Here is a 15,367-nt window from a genome sequence, read left to right on the forward strand (position 1 = left end):
GATGAAATGCCTTTTCCGGCATTTATAATTTTAGTCCTTTTGGGCAGCTGTCAAAGTTGGAGTATTTCACCTTTGATGGCAGCCTGAAGAGACGTGTTGCAACCATGGAAATATAACTCCCGTCATGAAAATGTTTTTCCCGTCATTGATAGAAATGGTATTTTCCTGCATGTAGTCTATCCTCTCAGTTTTTTCCAGTCCATCAGTCATCCTTGGGTACTGGCCAATTCTGAATATTTGTAGGAGATACTTGCTGTGAGGATTTCATTTTCCATTTTACAGTCGAATCCTCACTCTAGGAAGAGCCTGAGTTTGGCGATTCGTGAAGTGTGCCTCCTTGAGTTATTGATCGGGGTATTTTTGTGTGCATTCTTTTCTCCTTTTCAGATAACCACTCAGCACCTCCTGATGTAACCACTGGCCTGGTAGAACATTCGCATCACGAGCGACCACAAGTAGCATCAGTGAGGGGTGTTCCTCGGGGGTACAGCAGCAGCATACTGGAAACTGCAGATGGTAAATGTCTTTCCTAGCCTTAAAATAGAGGTTACACCATTTTTTAAAACCAAATTCTGCCTTCTATCTATCTGAACTGATCTCCCATTTCACTTCTCTCCTCCCGTGAAGAGCGTTACATACCCACCTGAAAGCAAGAGCATGGGATTAAATACACGTCTGTTTTTCCATCAGAGTAGGATGGAAATTATCCATGCGACGCAACCTTTGTGATACAAAAATGGAATTGTTGACTTTTTGCTGATTAGGTTATTGTTATTCATGATGAGGCTTGCAGAAGTAGATGATGGGCCTAGAATCACCTATAGTCGAATTGTTTTGTTTCCATTTAACAGTACCAGCGTAATTGTCTAAATTGTCCTTTTGTCACTTTTGTATTGATACATTTCATTTTGGGCATCTAGAAAAGTTAATTAGCGCTTTATTTTTTGAATCATTGCCTTTTAAAATCATTTTATAGAGCAATGTGAAGTGTTCTTGTAACAAGTGGTCAAGGAGTCTAACCTGAATTCCTGTCACAACCTTTTTAGAGTAGTGAATCTTTGCTTTGATTTGTGCTTCAACCTAGAAGCATAAATATACTTATTTAAACTGAATATTTTCCAGAATGTCATTTAGGGAATTCATTGAAGCCAGAAAAGTCTTTTAGGATGGGAAAAGCTAATGTTACGCCTGTTTTCTCAAAAAGGAATCTGGTGATTCAGAGCTGTGATTGGCTTCACAGCTAAATCTTGGCAGAGGCTAGAAGAAATCAGTAAACCGTAAATTTGGAATGCCAAGAGCATCAGCTAAAAGGAAGCAACCAAAAAGACTTTGTACAGAGCAAATTATGCCAGACCAATTAAACTCATTCTAAAATAGTCATGGGACATCTAGGCAAGGGGGAAACATTCACTGTCACCTTTCTAGATTTTATCATGGACTTTATGTTCCTCCCACCTGACATTCTTGTTGTAAAGCCAGGGAAATATGCACTCAACCATTTTAGTGAGTGAATTCAGAGTAGGGAAAGATTAGTTGAATTAATTAAAGACTATAGCCAACCACAAGCAAATAGAGACACTGGAGAATGCCCAAAGCAGCCAGAGTAGTTAAGGGGAATGAAGGCTAGGTCTTATGCAGAATTGTTAAACAAAGGAATCGAGATTGGTTTGCATTAAAGAAATACCTAGAGAATAACTCAAATAACTATTCGTGTGGAAAATGTTTTCCAAGATGGATGCTGATTAGCTGTTCTCCATATCCACTGATCATTGAACAAGAAGAATAATAACAGTAATATTATTTTACCGTGTGCCAAGCACGGTACTAAGCACTGGGATAGATGCAAGACAAACAGGTCAGACACTGTTCCAGTCCTGTGTGGGAGTCAGTCTATTTTAATTTAATAGGCTAAGCTTAAAATAAGTGAATTATAAATTGGATATAAGGAACCGTCATGGTGATAAAATGCTAACAGGGAATTGGGGTGGGGGTGCTGAGGGATTTAGGAATCAACACCATCCATCTAGGTTATTATTCACCTATCTGGAGATAAATAGGTTGCGATAAGGCCAGGTGCCTAGTACAGTGCTCTGCACACAGTAACACTCAATAAATACGATTGATTGATTCTGTTGTGGCCCCTTCTTCTAGGACCCTTTCTAACTCTCTGACTCTGTTCCTGGAAAGATTCAACCTGTTTTTATCTGAAATTGACAGGTGTTCCAGTGAACAGTAGAGTATCCTCAAAAATTCAGCAGCTTTTAAATACCTTGAAGAGACCAAAGCGCCCACCTTTGAAAGAATTCTTTGTGGATGATTTTGAAGAACTTTTAGAAGGTAATACCTATTCATCTTTCTTTCCTTTGATCTGGGCTACAGTTCCTCAGACTTAAAATGTTATATTGGATGGTATTTTCAAACACCATTTGAGCCCTTTCTTTTTTGGTTGAAACCAATTTTCTTCGAAAATTTCAGGGTTTTAAAAAGAAATTATGTGTTTTCTGATTTACGCACGTTTGGGGCAGAGGTTGGTGTTGAAAAATTGAGTACACCGGAGAAACAGTGTGGCCTAGTGGAAAGCGCATGGGTCTGTGAGGTAGAAGACCTGAGTTCTAATCCTGCATCCACCATTTGTCTGCTGTGTGACCTTGGGCAAGGCACTTCACTTCTCTGTGCCTCAGTTCCCGTATCTCCAAAATGAGAATTCAGTACCTGTTCTCCCTCCTATTTAGACTGTGAGCCCTTTATTGTACCCCAGCGCTTTGTACAATTCATGGCACATAATAAGCGCTTAACAAATACGACAGTTATTTTTCTCTACAGCTGATTTGCATGAAGGTTCATTATTTTGGGGCCTGATGATAGTTGATCTGGGCCAATTTTCTGGCTTTTCTGAAAAGATCATCCTAATCCAAATGGTACTTCACTAGCTGTGAGGAAAATTTACGGAGACAAAATTGCAGAACATAGAAATACAAGTTAATATGAATCATAGTGTTTAGAAATGTAATACTGTCATCTTCAAGTGTGGTTTTTTTTTTATTATTATTATAGTCCATCAGCCTGATCCAAATCAGCCAAAACCTGAAGGAAGTCAGATGAGTGTGCTTAAAGGTGAACCTTTAGGTGTGGTAACTAACTGGCCTCCATCATTATTAGCCGCTCTGCAGCGCTGGGGGACTACTCAGCCAAAAGCCCCTTGTCTCACTGCACTGGATACAACAGGGAAAGCCATTTATACTCTTACTTATGGTAAGTAATGACATAAATAGTCGATTCCAGTGAGAAATTTTCAAAAGGTTAAAAAAAAGATCAAAAATAGTCTGTGTTATGCTCTTGTCACTTCCCAGATGTAAAACAGTAGTCCCAGGTACTGCTCAGTTAATATCATAGTTAGTGCAAACCTCATCTTAAAGCAAGGGATGAAGACTATCATGTCTTGTGTTTTTTCCTAAGCAACTGACTTTTTAAGGTAACATTGGTCGTTTTCATTGTTGATTAGGCCAAAGACCTATTGTTCCTGACAATGTAAGACGAGGCTTAGACTTCTGAGAGTGGATGTGCCCTCGACTAGCCTCAGATATGAAGCAGATGTAGCTATTACATGAAGATATTAGCAAATACGATTCCTTGAAACTATAAATAATGATATTTGGTGGCATTTGGTAATTGTTTGGTAAGCAGCTGTTTTGCATTTGGTAAACTGACAGTGATATACTTCTCCAAAAAAAGAGCTGGCCACCTGAACGAAGACCAGTAGGGCTTTGAAAAGTTTGAGGAATGGGGAGGGGCAGGTAAAGTGGTAGAGGGTAAATGGTAGCCACCTCAAATCTATTCTAGGCTGGGGTGACCACATTGCCTCTGCCTTCTTCTGCTGCCCGTGGATGATGTTTAAGGATCATCATTCCACAGGCAATGCAGCATTATCGCCCTTCCTCCTATTCCTTCAGTCTCTTGTCATTTCAGTCGGAAGGTGGACAACTATTAAAACACGGAAACAGGAATAGAAACTGAATAAAGTAGAGGTGATGTTCCATGGAATAATATGAAATCAGAATATCCCAGGGAGTAGGGGGGGATCTGAGATGTAACCAAACAGTTTGAAAGAGTTGTCGTCGTCTGTGAGGAAAGAGTTTGATCTGGGGTTCTAGAAGTGATGGGATTATGTACATATCTATTCTATTTATTACATATCTATTCTATTTATTTTATTTTGTTAGTATGTTTGGTTTTGTTCTCTGTCTCCCCTTTTAGACTGTGAGCCCACTGTTGGGTAGGGACTGTCTCTATATGTTGCCAGTGTGTACTTCCCAAGCGCTTAGTACAGTGCTCTGCACATAGTAAGCGCTCAATAAATACGATTGATGATGATGATGTAAAAAGGAATTTCCTGTATTCCTCTGGCATTGTAAATGGTAATGGTGATTTTTCTGTGGAGAGGAAAAGTTTTATTTCTCTAAATTGCAATGAAAATTCTCTTCGAATTTCAGTTCACCTAAATACGCTTTTTCCCCACCACAAAAAAAAATATTTAAAAAGATCACTCATCAAATACTCTTTGGCTGGTTGCAGGTTGGCATTATGTCTCTATAATATCTTCTGAGGGACAGCAAAATGCGGTAGCCAAGCCATAAGATTATATTATTGTCTACTTCCCTAGTGGCAAGGCCAGGTGATTTTTAAAGAAGCATCAACCCTAGAAAATAACTAAATGAACCTTATACTCATTGATCAGAAATGTTATTTAGCATTTTGATGCCCAGGGATCATCTACAGGATTTCACTTGATACATTTTTAAGAAACAAGGTTGGGCTAGGGTTATCTTAATTGTCAAAAAGCTGCTTCTTAGATGCTATCACCATCAGGTGAGTTGTTCTTTCCATCATGAGTCCATCATAAATCTCACTGTGTAACGGGGCGTATTTACTCCATTGCTAATTTCTCAGCAGCATGTTTTAAAGTTAACATTGCACTACTCTGGGAGGTTTTTCATACATTTTTTCTGTGTTGACAGTTCTGTAGGTTATTTTAGCAGTTGTTTAGACTACTGTCCAGGTCAGTCAATACTTTCTTATGCTATTTTATAACCGTGAAGAAGTGGGACCTAGTGGATAGAGCACGGGCCTGGAGGCCAGAAGGATCTGGCTTCTAATCCTGGCTCCTGTGTGACCTTGGGGCAAGTCACTTCACTTCTCTGGGCCTCAATTACCTCATCTGTTAAATGGGGATTAAGACTGCACCCAGTGTGAGATATGGATTGTGTCCAACATGATTAGCTTGTATCTATCCCAGTGCTTAGTACAGTGCCCTACACATAGTAATCAATCAATCAATCAATCAATCGTATTTATTGAGCGCTTACTATGTGCAGAGCACTGTACTAAGCGCTTGGGAAGTACAAATTGGCATCACATAGAGACAGTCCCTACCCAACAGTGGGCTCACAGTCTAAAAGGGGGAGACAGAGAACAGAACCAAACATACCAACAAAATAAAATAAGTAGGATAGAAATGTACAAGTAAAATAAATAAATAAATAAATAGAGTAATAAATATGTACAACCATATATACATATATACAGGTGCTGTGGGGAAGGGAAGGAGGTAAGACAGGGGGATGGAGAGGGGGACGAGGGGGAGAGGAAAGAAGGGGCTCAGTCTGGGAAGGCCTCCTGGAGGAGGTGAGCTCTCAGCAGGGCCTTGAAGGGAGGAAGAGAGCTAGCTTGGCGGATGGGCAGAGGGAGGACATTCCAGGCCCGGGGGATGACGTATAGCATAGTAAGTGCTTAACAAATACCATAAAAAAATCAGTTCATAGCTTTTCAGTCTGTGTGAATTTTTTTGTATGTTCCCTTAATTCAGGCAAACTTTGGAGTCGGAGTTTAAAGCTAGCCTATACACTGCTAAACAAACTATCCAGTAAGAATGAACCACTGCTCAAACCTGGAGACAGGGTAAGTTTCTTGAGTAAAACTGCCTTCAAACGAGCAAAGAGAAAATTTTCAAAATCGAGATTGAACAATAGCTACATTTCCATCAGTTGGACAACCACAAGGACAAATTCTAGGTTGGCAATTTAAGCAAAATAATATTGCATAGATTAGTTTTGTTTGAAGATTTTAATTGTAATATCCTCTCTTCTGTAGTGTAGTTCCCACTCCTATCTGTACTACAAACTGTTGCCTAGATCATCTTTTTGAAGCATCACTTGGCCCATGCCTTTTCTCAGAACACACCTCTGTCTTACCGTGTTCCTCCACCTTAGACAAGAAGTCACAATCGACTAAAGGGCTCTCCTCCATCTCACCCCGCCGTACCTTTATGCTCTCTTCACTTGCTGTTTCTTAATTCCTCCTAGGATAGCTTCCAGTTCTACCTCACTCTTGACTCTCCTACATCTGTCCCCCTTGCTCGTGTTCCTTGAAACTCTTTACCAAATCTGACAGATGTCAGTTCTCCCCATATTCAGAGCCCTTCTAAAATCCCACCTCCTCCAGCAGTGTGAAGTGGCATGACCTTGCGGATAAAGAATGGACCTAGGGATCAGAAGAATCTGGGTTCTAATCCCAGCGCTGCCACTTGTCAGCTGTGTGTCCTTGGGCAAGTCAGTTAACTGCTGTGCCTTAGTTACCTCATCTGTAAAATGGGGAGTAAGACTGTTAGCCCTTTGTAAGACAGGGACTGTGTCCAATATGATTGGCTTGTATGTATCCCCAGGGCTTAGTATCGTGCCTGGGACATAACAAATACCATAAAACAGACAACAACAAAAATCGCACAACACGTCCCTGATTAATTCCAAGTACCATAAATTATATAAACCCCATCATTCATCCTTGGCACTTTTCTTGTGTATATTTATCCAATAATACATTGTTATTTAATAATTGCAGTATTTGTTAAGTGCTCACTGTGTGACAGGCACTGTACTAAGCGTTGGGGTGGATACAAGCAAATTGGGTTTGACACAGCCCCTATCCTATGTGGGGCTCCCTGTCTCAATCCTCATTTTACAGATGAGGTAACTGAGGCCCAGAGAAGTGAAGTGACTTGTCCAAGGCCACATAGCAAACAAGTGGTGGAGCTGGGATTAGAACCCATGACCTTTGACTCCCAGGCTCTCATGCTCTGTCCACTATGCCATCATGACTACTCCATTTGTAATTATTCTTATGTCTTTGTCCACTGGTATAGTGTTTGCAGGGAGCATGTTGCTTCTGTTTTATATTGTAGGAAGTTGCTTAATACAGTGCACTGTACCAAGTGGGCATTCAGTAAATGTTATTGTTTACTGTCAATCAGTGGTATTTTATTAAGTGCTTACTATATGCAGAGCACTGTACCGAAAGCTGTGGGAGAGTCCAGTACAACAGAAAGAACGGATAGGTTCCCTGCCCACACTACTACTACTACACTTTCTTTCTTCTTTCTTTTACCCTTTCCTCAATCTTCTTTGCATTCCTTGCCGTCCTACTCTTAATAATTTGAACTAGGTGAATCAGTTTGTATTTTCTGAACAAAATTTGATATTCTTGTATGAAGACCTATCCAGAAGTAATTTCCACCACCCCAGATTACATCATCCCAACAGCCTCCTTCTTCCTATGATTTCTGGTCACTCCCTCTCAGTCTCTTTTACTGAATTCCTTCTGCCTCTGATCTCCTAACTGTGGGTGTCCCTCAAGGCTCTGTTCTGGGTCTCCTACTCTTTTCATTTTCCACTCCTTCATTCCCTCCCTCAGGAAGCTCATCTGCTTCCAAAGGTTTCAGCTGTTTCCTTTTCGAGGATGGTTCCCAAACCCCTATTGTTAGCCTCAACCTCTCACTCTCTTTGTAGTCTTGTATTCCCTCGTGCATCTAGGATGTCTTTCTGTGCATGGATGTCCTGCTGGTACTTTAAGCTCAACAGAATTCAATAGAATGCCTCATCTCTCCTCCCAGATCCACTTCTCCAGTTAATTTTCCCATCACAGTTGACAATATCACAAACCTCCCTGTCTTCAAAGCCCGACCTTTTTATTTCCCCTGATTCTTCATTTGCATTCAGTCTGTCACACTATTCTGCCAATTTTTCCTCTGCGGTATTTCAAAGATCTGCCCCTTTCTCTCCATCCAAATGGCCTCTATCTTGGTTCTGGCACTTGTCATATCCCGACTAGATTTTGGTATCAGGCTCCTCTCTGGTTTCCATCTCTTTTTTCTCTCCATTTCCAGTCGTTCATTCTATTGCCTGTATCATTTTTCTGAAACACTCCCCACAAAATCCTTTGATGTTTACCCAATCCTCTCTACGTAAAACAAACTTCTGACCATTGACTCTAAAGCATTTCCATCAGCTTTCTCTCCCTCTTAATTATCCAGTCTTCTCCTACAATCCTACTGTCCCACATTCAGCATCTTGCTCATACCCTTGCTTCTGCCTGGACACCCTCCCCTTTCAAATGCTCGAGACCACACTTTTCCCTATTTTCGAATCCCCTCAGAAGCCTCATATCTTCCAGACCTTCCCCAGCTCATTTTTCTTCTCCCCAAATCATGTGCAGCCAACTACCACCTCAACACCTGTGCACTCACAACCACACGTAACATATTTGTACTTACCAATTTATGTCCTCTGTCATTTAGTCACTTAACTGATTAGATGTAGAAGCAGCATGGCGTAGTGGATAGAGCAGGGGTTTGGGAGTCGGAAAGTCATGGGTTCTAGCCCTGGCCCTGCCACTTGTCTTCTGTGTGACCTTGGGGAAGTTGCTTCATTTCTCTGGGCCTCAGTTACTCATCTGTAAAATGGGGATTGAGACTGTGAGCCCTACTTGGGACAGGGACTGTGTCCAACTTGATTTGCTTGTATCCACCCCAGGGCTTAGTACAGTGCTGGCACATAGTAATTAACAAATGTTGTTATCGTTGTTACTATTATTATATCCAAATTTACATTTTCTACTTCCTCTCTGTAAATAATTTCATGTCTCTTCCCTGTTGGATTGTAAATTCCTTGAAGGGAGGAAATGCATTCCCACACTTGCTTAGTACATTGCCTGTGTACAACAAGCACTGCATAGGTACTATTGACTGATGTTTGCTTAGCCACCCTTCACCCTCATATGCAAATTGCCCCCTTAGCACCTATGTACATACAGCCCCCCTTATTTGCTACGTATGTAACGATTTACGTATCGATTCATTTTCTCCAGTTATTTGTTCCTTTTCCATGCTCTTGTAATTTACCAGTTGTATCTAAATCTTTCCTCCTACCGCCACTATTTTTAAATAACTTATGTCTGCCTCTCTCCCTTATTAGATTATGAACTCTTCAAGGGGCAAGGATTGTGTCTTTTACCTCTACTGAACTCTCCCAAGCAGTCTACACACAGTAGGCACTCAATAAATATTATTGATTTTTTCAGCCAGTGCAAGACTGCTCCCTTTATTTCATCCACTCAGTGTTTCATAGTTCATCCCAAAAGATGTTTGGCCACTTGATTAATCTCCTGGCATACTATCAAAATTATAGAAACCATGTTGGGGTGTTTCTTTTCATTGGTTCGTTTGTGTTTTGTTTTTTTGTTTTTGTTTTTCTTTTAATTTAGCTTGGCTCATATTCAGTAGCACCACACTGCAGTTACAGCCACCATTTGGAAAGTGGCAGTCATCTCGTTCCAAAATGAACTTTAAAATCAGATATTGCCCTAAATAGTTGTAGCAGTGACTGTAGGGAATTTTATCTGTACCTGGAAGGTCTGTTTGCTGGTGGGGAAAGGTTTCAGAAAGATTTTGAAGGGAGTGTGGAGGCAATTACCATTTTTCTGTGTTGACCATCAAGACGCCTCCAGCTCCTCCAGCTGAAAGTCCAGCTTTATTTCCTCCCTCAAAGCCCGTTTCCCTTCTTTTCCACCCCCAACAACTCCTGCAGTTTTGCCCCTGAAACATCCCCTCCCCACCAAATAGCACATGGGTCATCTTCAGTTGCTCCCTCCTCCGTACCAAAGAGTCACTCTGGATAGTTTTATTTATTAATATGGGACAAATTCTATGTTGAAGAAATACTCAGTACGTAACCTATTTTAAACATTGAGAAAACCCAGTAATGCCTAAAAATAGAAATATACTTATCAATCAGAAATCACTGATTAATAATGGGAAGCCCTGTGACAGTGTATCACTTCAAGATTCACAGAATATAAAATTTTAAATAGAGGGATCTTGTATGAAAGCCTCAAGTAGGAAAACCAGGGAAACACTCAGAGTGTTAGAGGTCAATGAGTAGTTTAATGAAAAATCGGAAAAAATCCATTGTGCATTGTGCAGACTTACAGCTCTTTTCCCCTTATCATTTTTAGGTGGCGCTTGTGTTTCCAAACAGTGATCCCGTGATGTTTATGGTGGCATTTTATGGTTGCCTTCTGGCAGAACTTATTCCCGTGCCAATAGAAGTGCCATTAACAAGAAAGGTAAAACCAATATTTTGGCATCATTATATCATCTCTGAATTATACACACTCCCACATACGTGCAAGACCGAAGACGTGGGGGCCTACCAGAAGTCAGTATTTGTCACCCCTGTTCGCCGGTAACCATAAATGTCACTAGGTAACTGATTGGATCAGTCCAGGCTGATCAAATAGTAAAGCTGCTCTGAGTAACTAAGGGAGATATTTTGATATCTGGGAAAGCCCCCAAACCTTGTGTACGGAAGTCATCTAAATTGCTGATGATCTACAGGTCGGAGATGTTGTACTGTTCCACCGACTGAAAGACAGAGACGGTTTTGAGCTGGCAGGAACTCCCCAGATCAAACCCGACAGAGTTCATTAGGAATCAGCCAGCGGTGAAAAGAGGATTTTAGTGTTGTTTCCCAGGTTACTGAACATCTGATAGGATAGTGTTCTTCAAGGTGGGGGCATAGTCAATGTCTTTAATGTTTGATAAGTGGCAAGTCACTTTACTTTCCTGTACCTCAGTTTCCTCATCTATAAAGTGAGGGTTGAATACCTGTTCTCCCTCCCCCTTAGACTTTGAGCCTCTTGTGTGACAGGAACTGTGTCCTACTTTACTGAGCAAGAAGAACAGGGGACCCAAAACAGATCTTTCTAAGCCAGCAAAAGAGACTGAGAAAGAGTGGTCAGAGAGGTAAGGAGGGAAATAAGAGACAGTCATGTCAGTGAAATCAAGGCCAGAGAGAGAGCTCTCTCTAGGAGAAAGGAATGTCAAAAAATCAGTAGTGTCAAAGGCAGCCTTATGGTCAAGGAGAATTAGGAAAGACTTAGCCAAAAGGAGGTGATTGGAGATCCTGGTGAATGCGGTCTGAATGGAACAAAATAAGATTGGAAGAGGAAGTGGTCTTTGCAGATGTTTGAGCAGGACTTTGAACAGAAATAGGAGTGAGGAGATAAACTGGTAGCTGGAAATTGCAGCAGAATCAGGAGGAATTTTGCTTTGATTTTGGTTTCTAGCATGTTAGAGACTTGAGCATGTTTGAAGGCAGAGGGGCAGGATCCAAAAGAGTGGGAGATGTCATTTATTAATAAAGCTTATTTAGCCCATTGAAATTTACAGTGCATTTTATCACTTTTTAATAGGATGCTGGCAGCCAACAAATTGGATTTCTTTTGGGCAGTTGTGGTGTAACTCTAGCTCTGACAACAGATGCGTGTCAGAAAGGTCTCCCTAAGGCACAAACCGGAGAAGTAGTTACTTTCAAAGGTACGCTTATTTCAGTATTCCTCGTCTTTCCCTAATCAGAGAAAAAGTACATCCTGAATGCATGCAGCTGCAAAGTTGCTGGCTTGATTCTGATTATGTGTGGTTTTAAAAAGGAAAACCTTCAACAGAATGTAAAAGTGGTTTTTGCCCAAAATAAGCTCTGATCAAACTGTAGCATTTGTTCTTCATTTGAGTGTTGACCTGTGGGTGGAAGTAGTTTGAATGTCTGAGGATAGAGCAGATTGAGTTGGATCATGTGCAATTCGCACTAATGGATTTGCTTTATTTTTCCTTGAAGGTTGGCCTCGGTTGGTGTGGTTTGTGATTGATGGGAAGCATTTGGCAAAACCATCCAAAGACTGGCATCCTCCTGTCAGGGATGCTAGCAGGGAAATTGCTTATATTGAGGTAAATTCAACTAAATTGAAATTCATGCCGATCATATCGGATGCCTTTTGTATTTCTGTTCGTCATTGTGTTGTAATTCTGTTTTCTCAGCAATTTTTTGTGTGTTGCCTTTGGTCACCGTGGCACCTCACCAGAGCTCCCTGAAGTTTTAGGGGAACCTTATCTGTGGCTGATATTTTCTGATGTGAATCCTCTGTTCTAGCTAGTCAGTGATCCCTTGGGACTCCCATTTTCCCCTTCTCAAAAGAGTAAAGGAGAACAGAGTACATGAACTAAGTGATTTAGAGGCCAGTCCTCTTTTTCAATATTCAACTAGTGTACCTATGCCAGGTGCATTCTCACCGTGGACATATTTATCCAGGATCACCCATTTTCTCTCCATTCAAACATGCCACTGTCCTGGATCAGGTGCTCATCATATCCTGGCTAGATTACTGTGTCTGTCTCCTCACTGTTCTGTTGCTCTCCACTTTACTGCCCAGATCACTCCTGCTAACGGCTCTTCACTCCTCAGAAACCTTCAATCAGTCAGTCCATCAGTGGTTACCCTTTCCTTTCCTATGAAGAAAATACTTAAGGCCCTCCATTTGTCTCCATGTTACTTATCAGCCTCTCCCACTACATCTCAATTCCCACTCTACATTCCTCTCATTGTGCCTCATTCTCAACTCCTCCCTCTGGCCGCCCATGTTCACACCCTTCCTCCTGTCTGCAGTTCCCTCTCTCTTCTAAATCACTAGACTACAGCTTTCCCTCCTCTCCCTCCTCTTCTGAGCTTTCCTCAAATTGTTGCCAATTTGTACTTCCCAAGCGCTTAGTACAGTGCTCTGCACACAGTAAGCGCTCAATAAATACGATTGATTGATTGATTGATTTCCTGAAATTCCAGCCCTTCCTTTCCAGGTCCCATCTGTCCATCAGCTGCTCTCAGCGCTTGTATTCCCCGGCTTTTAGTCCTCCTGCCTATTCTGTACTTATATCATTTTAAATCTATTCATTTGTCTTTTTAGCATTCTGTACTTCATCACCTGGAACTTTGTTTCTTTCTCCTTCTTTCATCTGTTCCTCAATTATTTGGGTCTGTGAGTCTCTCCTGTAGCTGGCTTCTTGTGGGAAGGGTCACGCCTGCCAACTACTGCCTCCTGCATTGTCCTTGCCCTTGGTTTTGTACCCTTTAAGCGTTTGATATTCACCCCGTCCTCAGCCCCATAGCACCTGTGGTACATATCCATAGTTTATTGAAATGTCTGTCTCCTCCTCGAGACTGTAAGCTTCTCATGGCCTAGTGGATAGAGCACGGACCCAGGATTCGGAAGGTCATGGGTTCTAATCTGACTCTGCCACATAATAATAATAATAATAATAATAATAACATTTATTAAGCGCTTACTATGTGCAAAGCACTGTTCTAAGTGCTGGGGAGGTTACAAAGTGATCAGGTTGTCCCACGGGAGGCTCACAGTCTTAATCCCCATTTTCCAGATGAGATAACTGGGGCACAGAGAAGTTAAGTGACTTGCCCAAAGTCACACAGCCGACAAACTTGTCTGCTGGGGGACCTTGGGGAAGTCACTTCACTTCTCTGTGCCTCAGTCACTTCATCTGGAAAATGGGGATTGAGACTGTGAAGCCCCAAGTGGGACAGGGACTGTGTCCAACTCGATTTGCTTGTATCCACCCCACCGCTTAGTACAGTGCCTGGCACATACTAAGTGCTTAAGTACCGTAATTATTATTATTATTATTATTATTATTATTATTATTATTATTATTATTATTATTTTGGGCAGGGAACGTGCTATCAATTCGGTTACGGTGTATTTTCCCAGGTGCTTAGTCCAGTGCTCTGCACACAATAAATGCTCAATAGATACCACTGATTGATTGTACTGTGATTGGGTCTCCCAGCTATATTTGAATTGTACTTTCCCTAGCTCTCAGACGAATTCTCTGCACACGCTAAGTGTTCAGTAAATACCATTGATTGATCGTTTGGATTGTAAGCCTCTTGGGGAGGGACAGCGTCAAAGTCAACTGTGTTCTCCCGCATACTTAATACAGTACTCTGCATGCAATAAATCCTAGTAGGCGTGATTGATAATTGTATTTGTGTAAAATATCTTTTTCAGTATAAGACAAGCAAAGAGGGGAGTACGATGGGAATTACCATATCTCATGCTTCCATGCTGGCACAGTGTCACGCCTTGACTCAGGCATGTGGCTATTCGGAAGGTAAGTTGATGGCTTAATTATTGAGTTCCCGGGAGTGTGTTAGATACACTCAGTTGTGGTGAAACCCCCTTGCCTAACCGCTAAGATTTTCCATCTTAAAAGAGACTATTTACAAGAGTTGATTAACATAATATCCCATTTACGTAAAGGTTTCCCTTACCAACCGCGACTTTTCCTACTGCAGTTTTGCAATATCCACGCCTAAAATTATTTATTTACAGTGACATCACTTCCCCTCTCTTGACTGAAAACTCCTGGGCAGGGACCGTGTCTACCAACCCTGTCGTACTTTCCCAAGCCCTTAGCACTGTGATCTGCACATAGTAAGCTCTTAAAAATACCATTGACGATGATGATATATTGGGTAACATTTTGACTAATACAGCATATGCTTTTGAGTAAAAGCAATTTCCACTCCCCAATCATTTCAAGATAACAATGGCTGCTACCCGCAGGGTACCACTACATAGTGCTTCTCATTGTTAGCATATTAGCATCTCTCAGGGAACCTATTGAAATGGTGTCCTGTAATCAATCAATCAATCGTATTTATTGAGCGCTTACTGTGTGCAGAGCACTGTACTAAGCTCTTGGGAAGTAGAAGTTGGCAACATATAGAGACAGTCCCTACCCAGCAGTGGGTTCACAGTCTAGAAAGCATTAAAGCATTTCAAGCCCATACAACACTGAAGTTGTCTCAATCCATCAATCAATTAGTTGTATTTATTGAGTGCTTATTGTGTGCAGAGCACTTGGGGAATACAGCACAACAGTAGGGACTGTCTCTATATGTTGCCAGCTTGTACTTCCCAAGCGCTTAGTACAGTGCTCTGCACACAGTAAGCGCTCAATAAATACGATTGATTGATTGATTAATTAAGGGAGCAAGTTGGGGTGATGCAGAAGGGAGTGGGGAGAAAAGGAAATTAGGGCTTAGTCAGGGAAGACCTCTTGAAGAAGATGTGCCTTCAACAAGGCTTTGAAGGTGGGGAGAGCAATTACCTGTCGGGTATGAAGAGGGAG

The 15,367-nt window shown here is 41.4% G+C and overlaps 1 protein-coding gene across 3 annotated transcripts in view; it reads left to right on the top strand.

Moving 5' to 3' along the window:
• The window catches only part of DIP2A (disco interacting protein 2 homolog A), a 169,859-nt gene that overhangs the window by 96,618 nt on the left and 57,874 nt on the right, over nucleotides 1-15,367 (top strand). For all 3 annotated transcript variants that reach the window (XM_038749833.1, XM_038749831.1, XM_038749832.1), the window contains 8 exons: nucleotides 388-516; nucleotides 2,218-2,337; nucleotides 3,055-3,252; nucleotides 5,864-5,955; nucleotides 10,342-10,452; nucleotides 11,581-11,704; nucleotides 12,003-12,112; nucleotides 14,242-14,344. In XM_038749833.1, coding sequence (XP_038605761.1) covers nucleotides 388-516; nucleotides 2,218-2,337; nucleotides 3,055-3,252; nucleotides 5,864-5,955; nucleotides 10,342-10,452; nucleotides 11,581-11,704; nucleotides 12,003-12,112; nucleotides 14,242-14,344 — 987 coding nt within the window. The remainder of the gene's footprint in view (nucleotides 1-387; nucleotides 517-2,217; nucleotides 2,338-3,054; nucleotides 3,253-5,863; nucleotides 5,956-10,341; nucleotides 10,453-11,580; nucleotides 11,705-12,002; nucleotides 12,113-14,241; nucleotides 14,345-15,367) is intronic.

The sequence above is a fragment of the Tachyglossus aculeatus genome, chromosome 7, assembly GCF_015852505.1.
Source record: "Tachyglossus aculeatus isolate mTacAcu1 chromosome 7, mTacAcu1.pri, whole genome shotgun sequence".
NCBI lineage: Eukaryota > Metazoa > Chordata > Mammalia > Monotremata > Tachyglossidae > Tachyglossus > Tachyglossus aculeatus.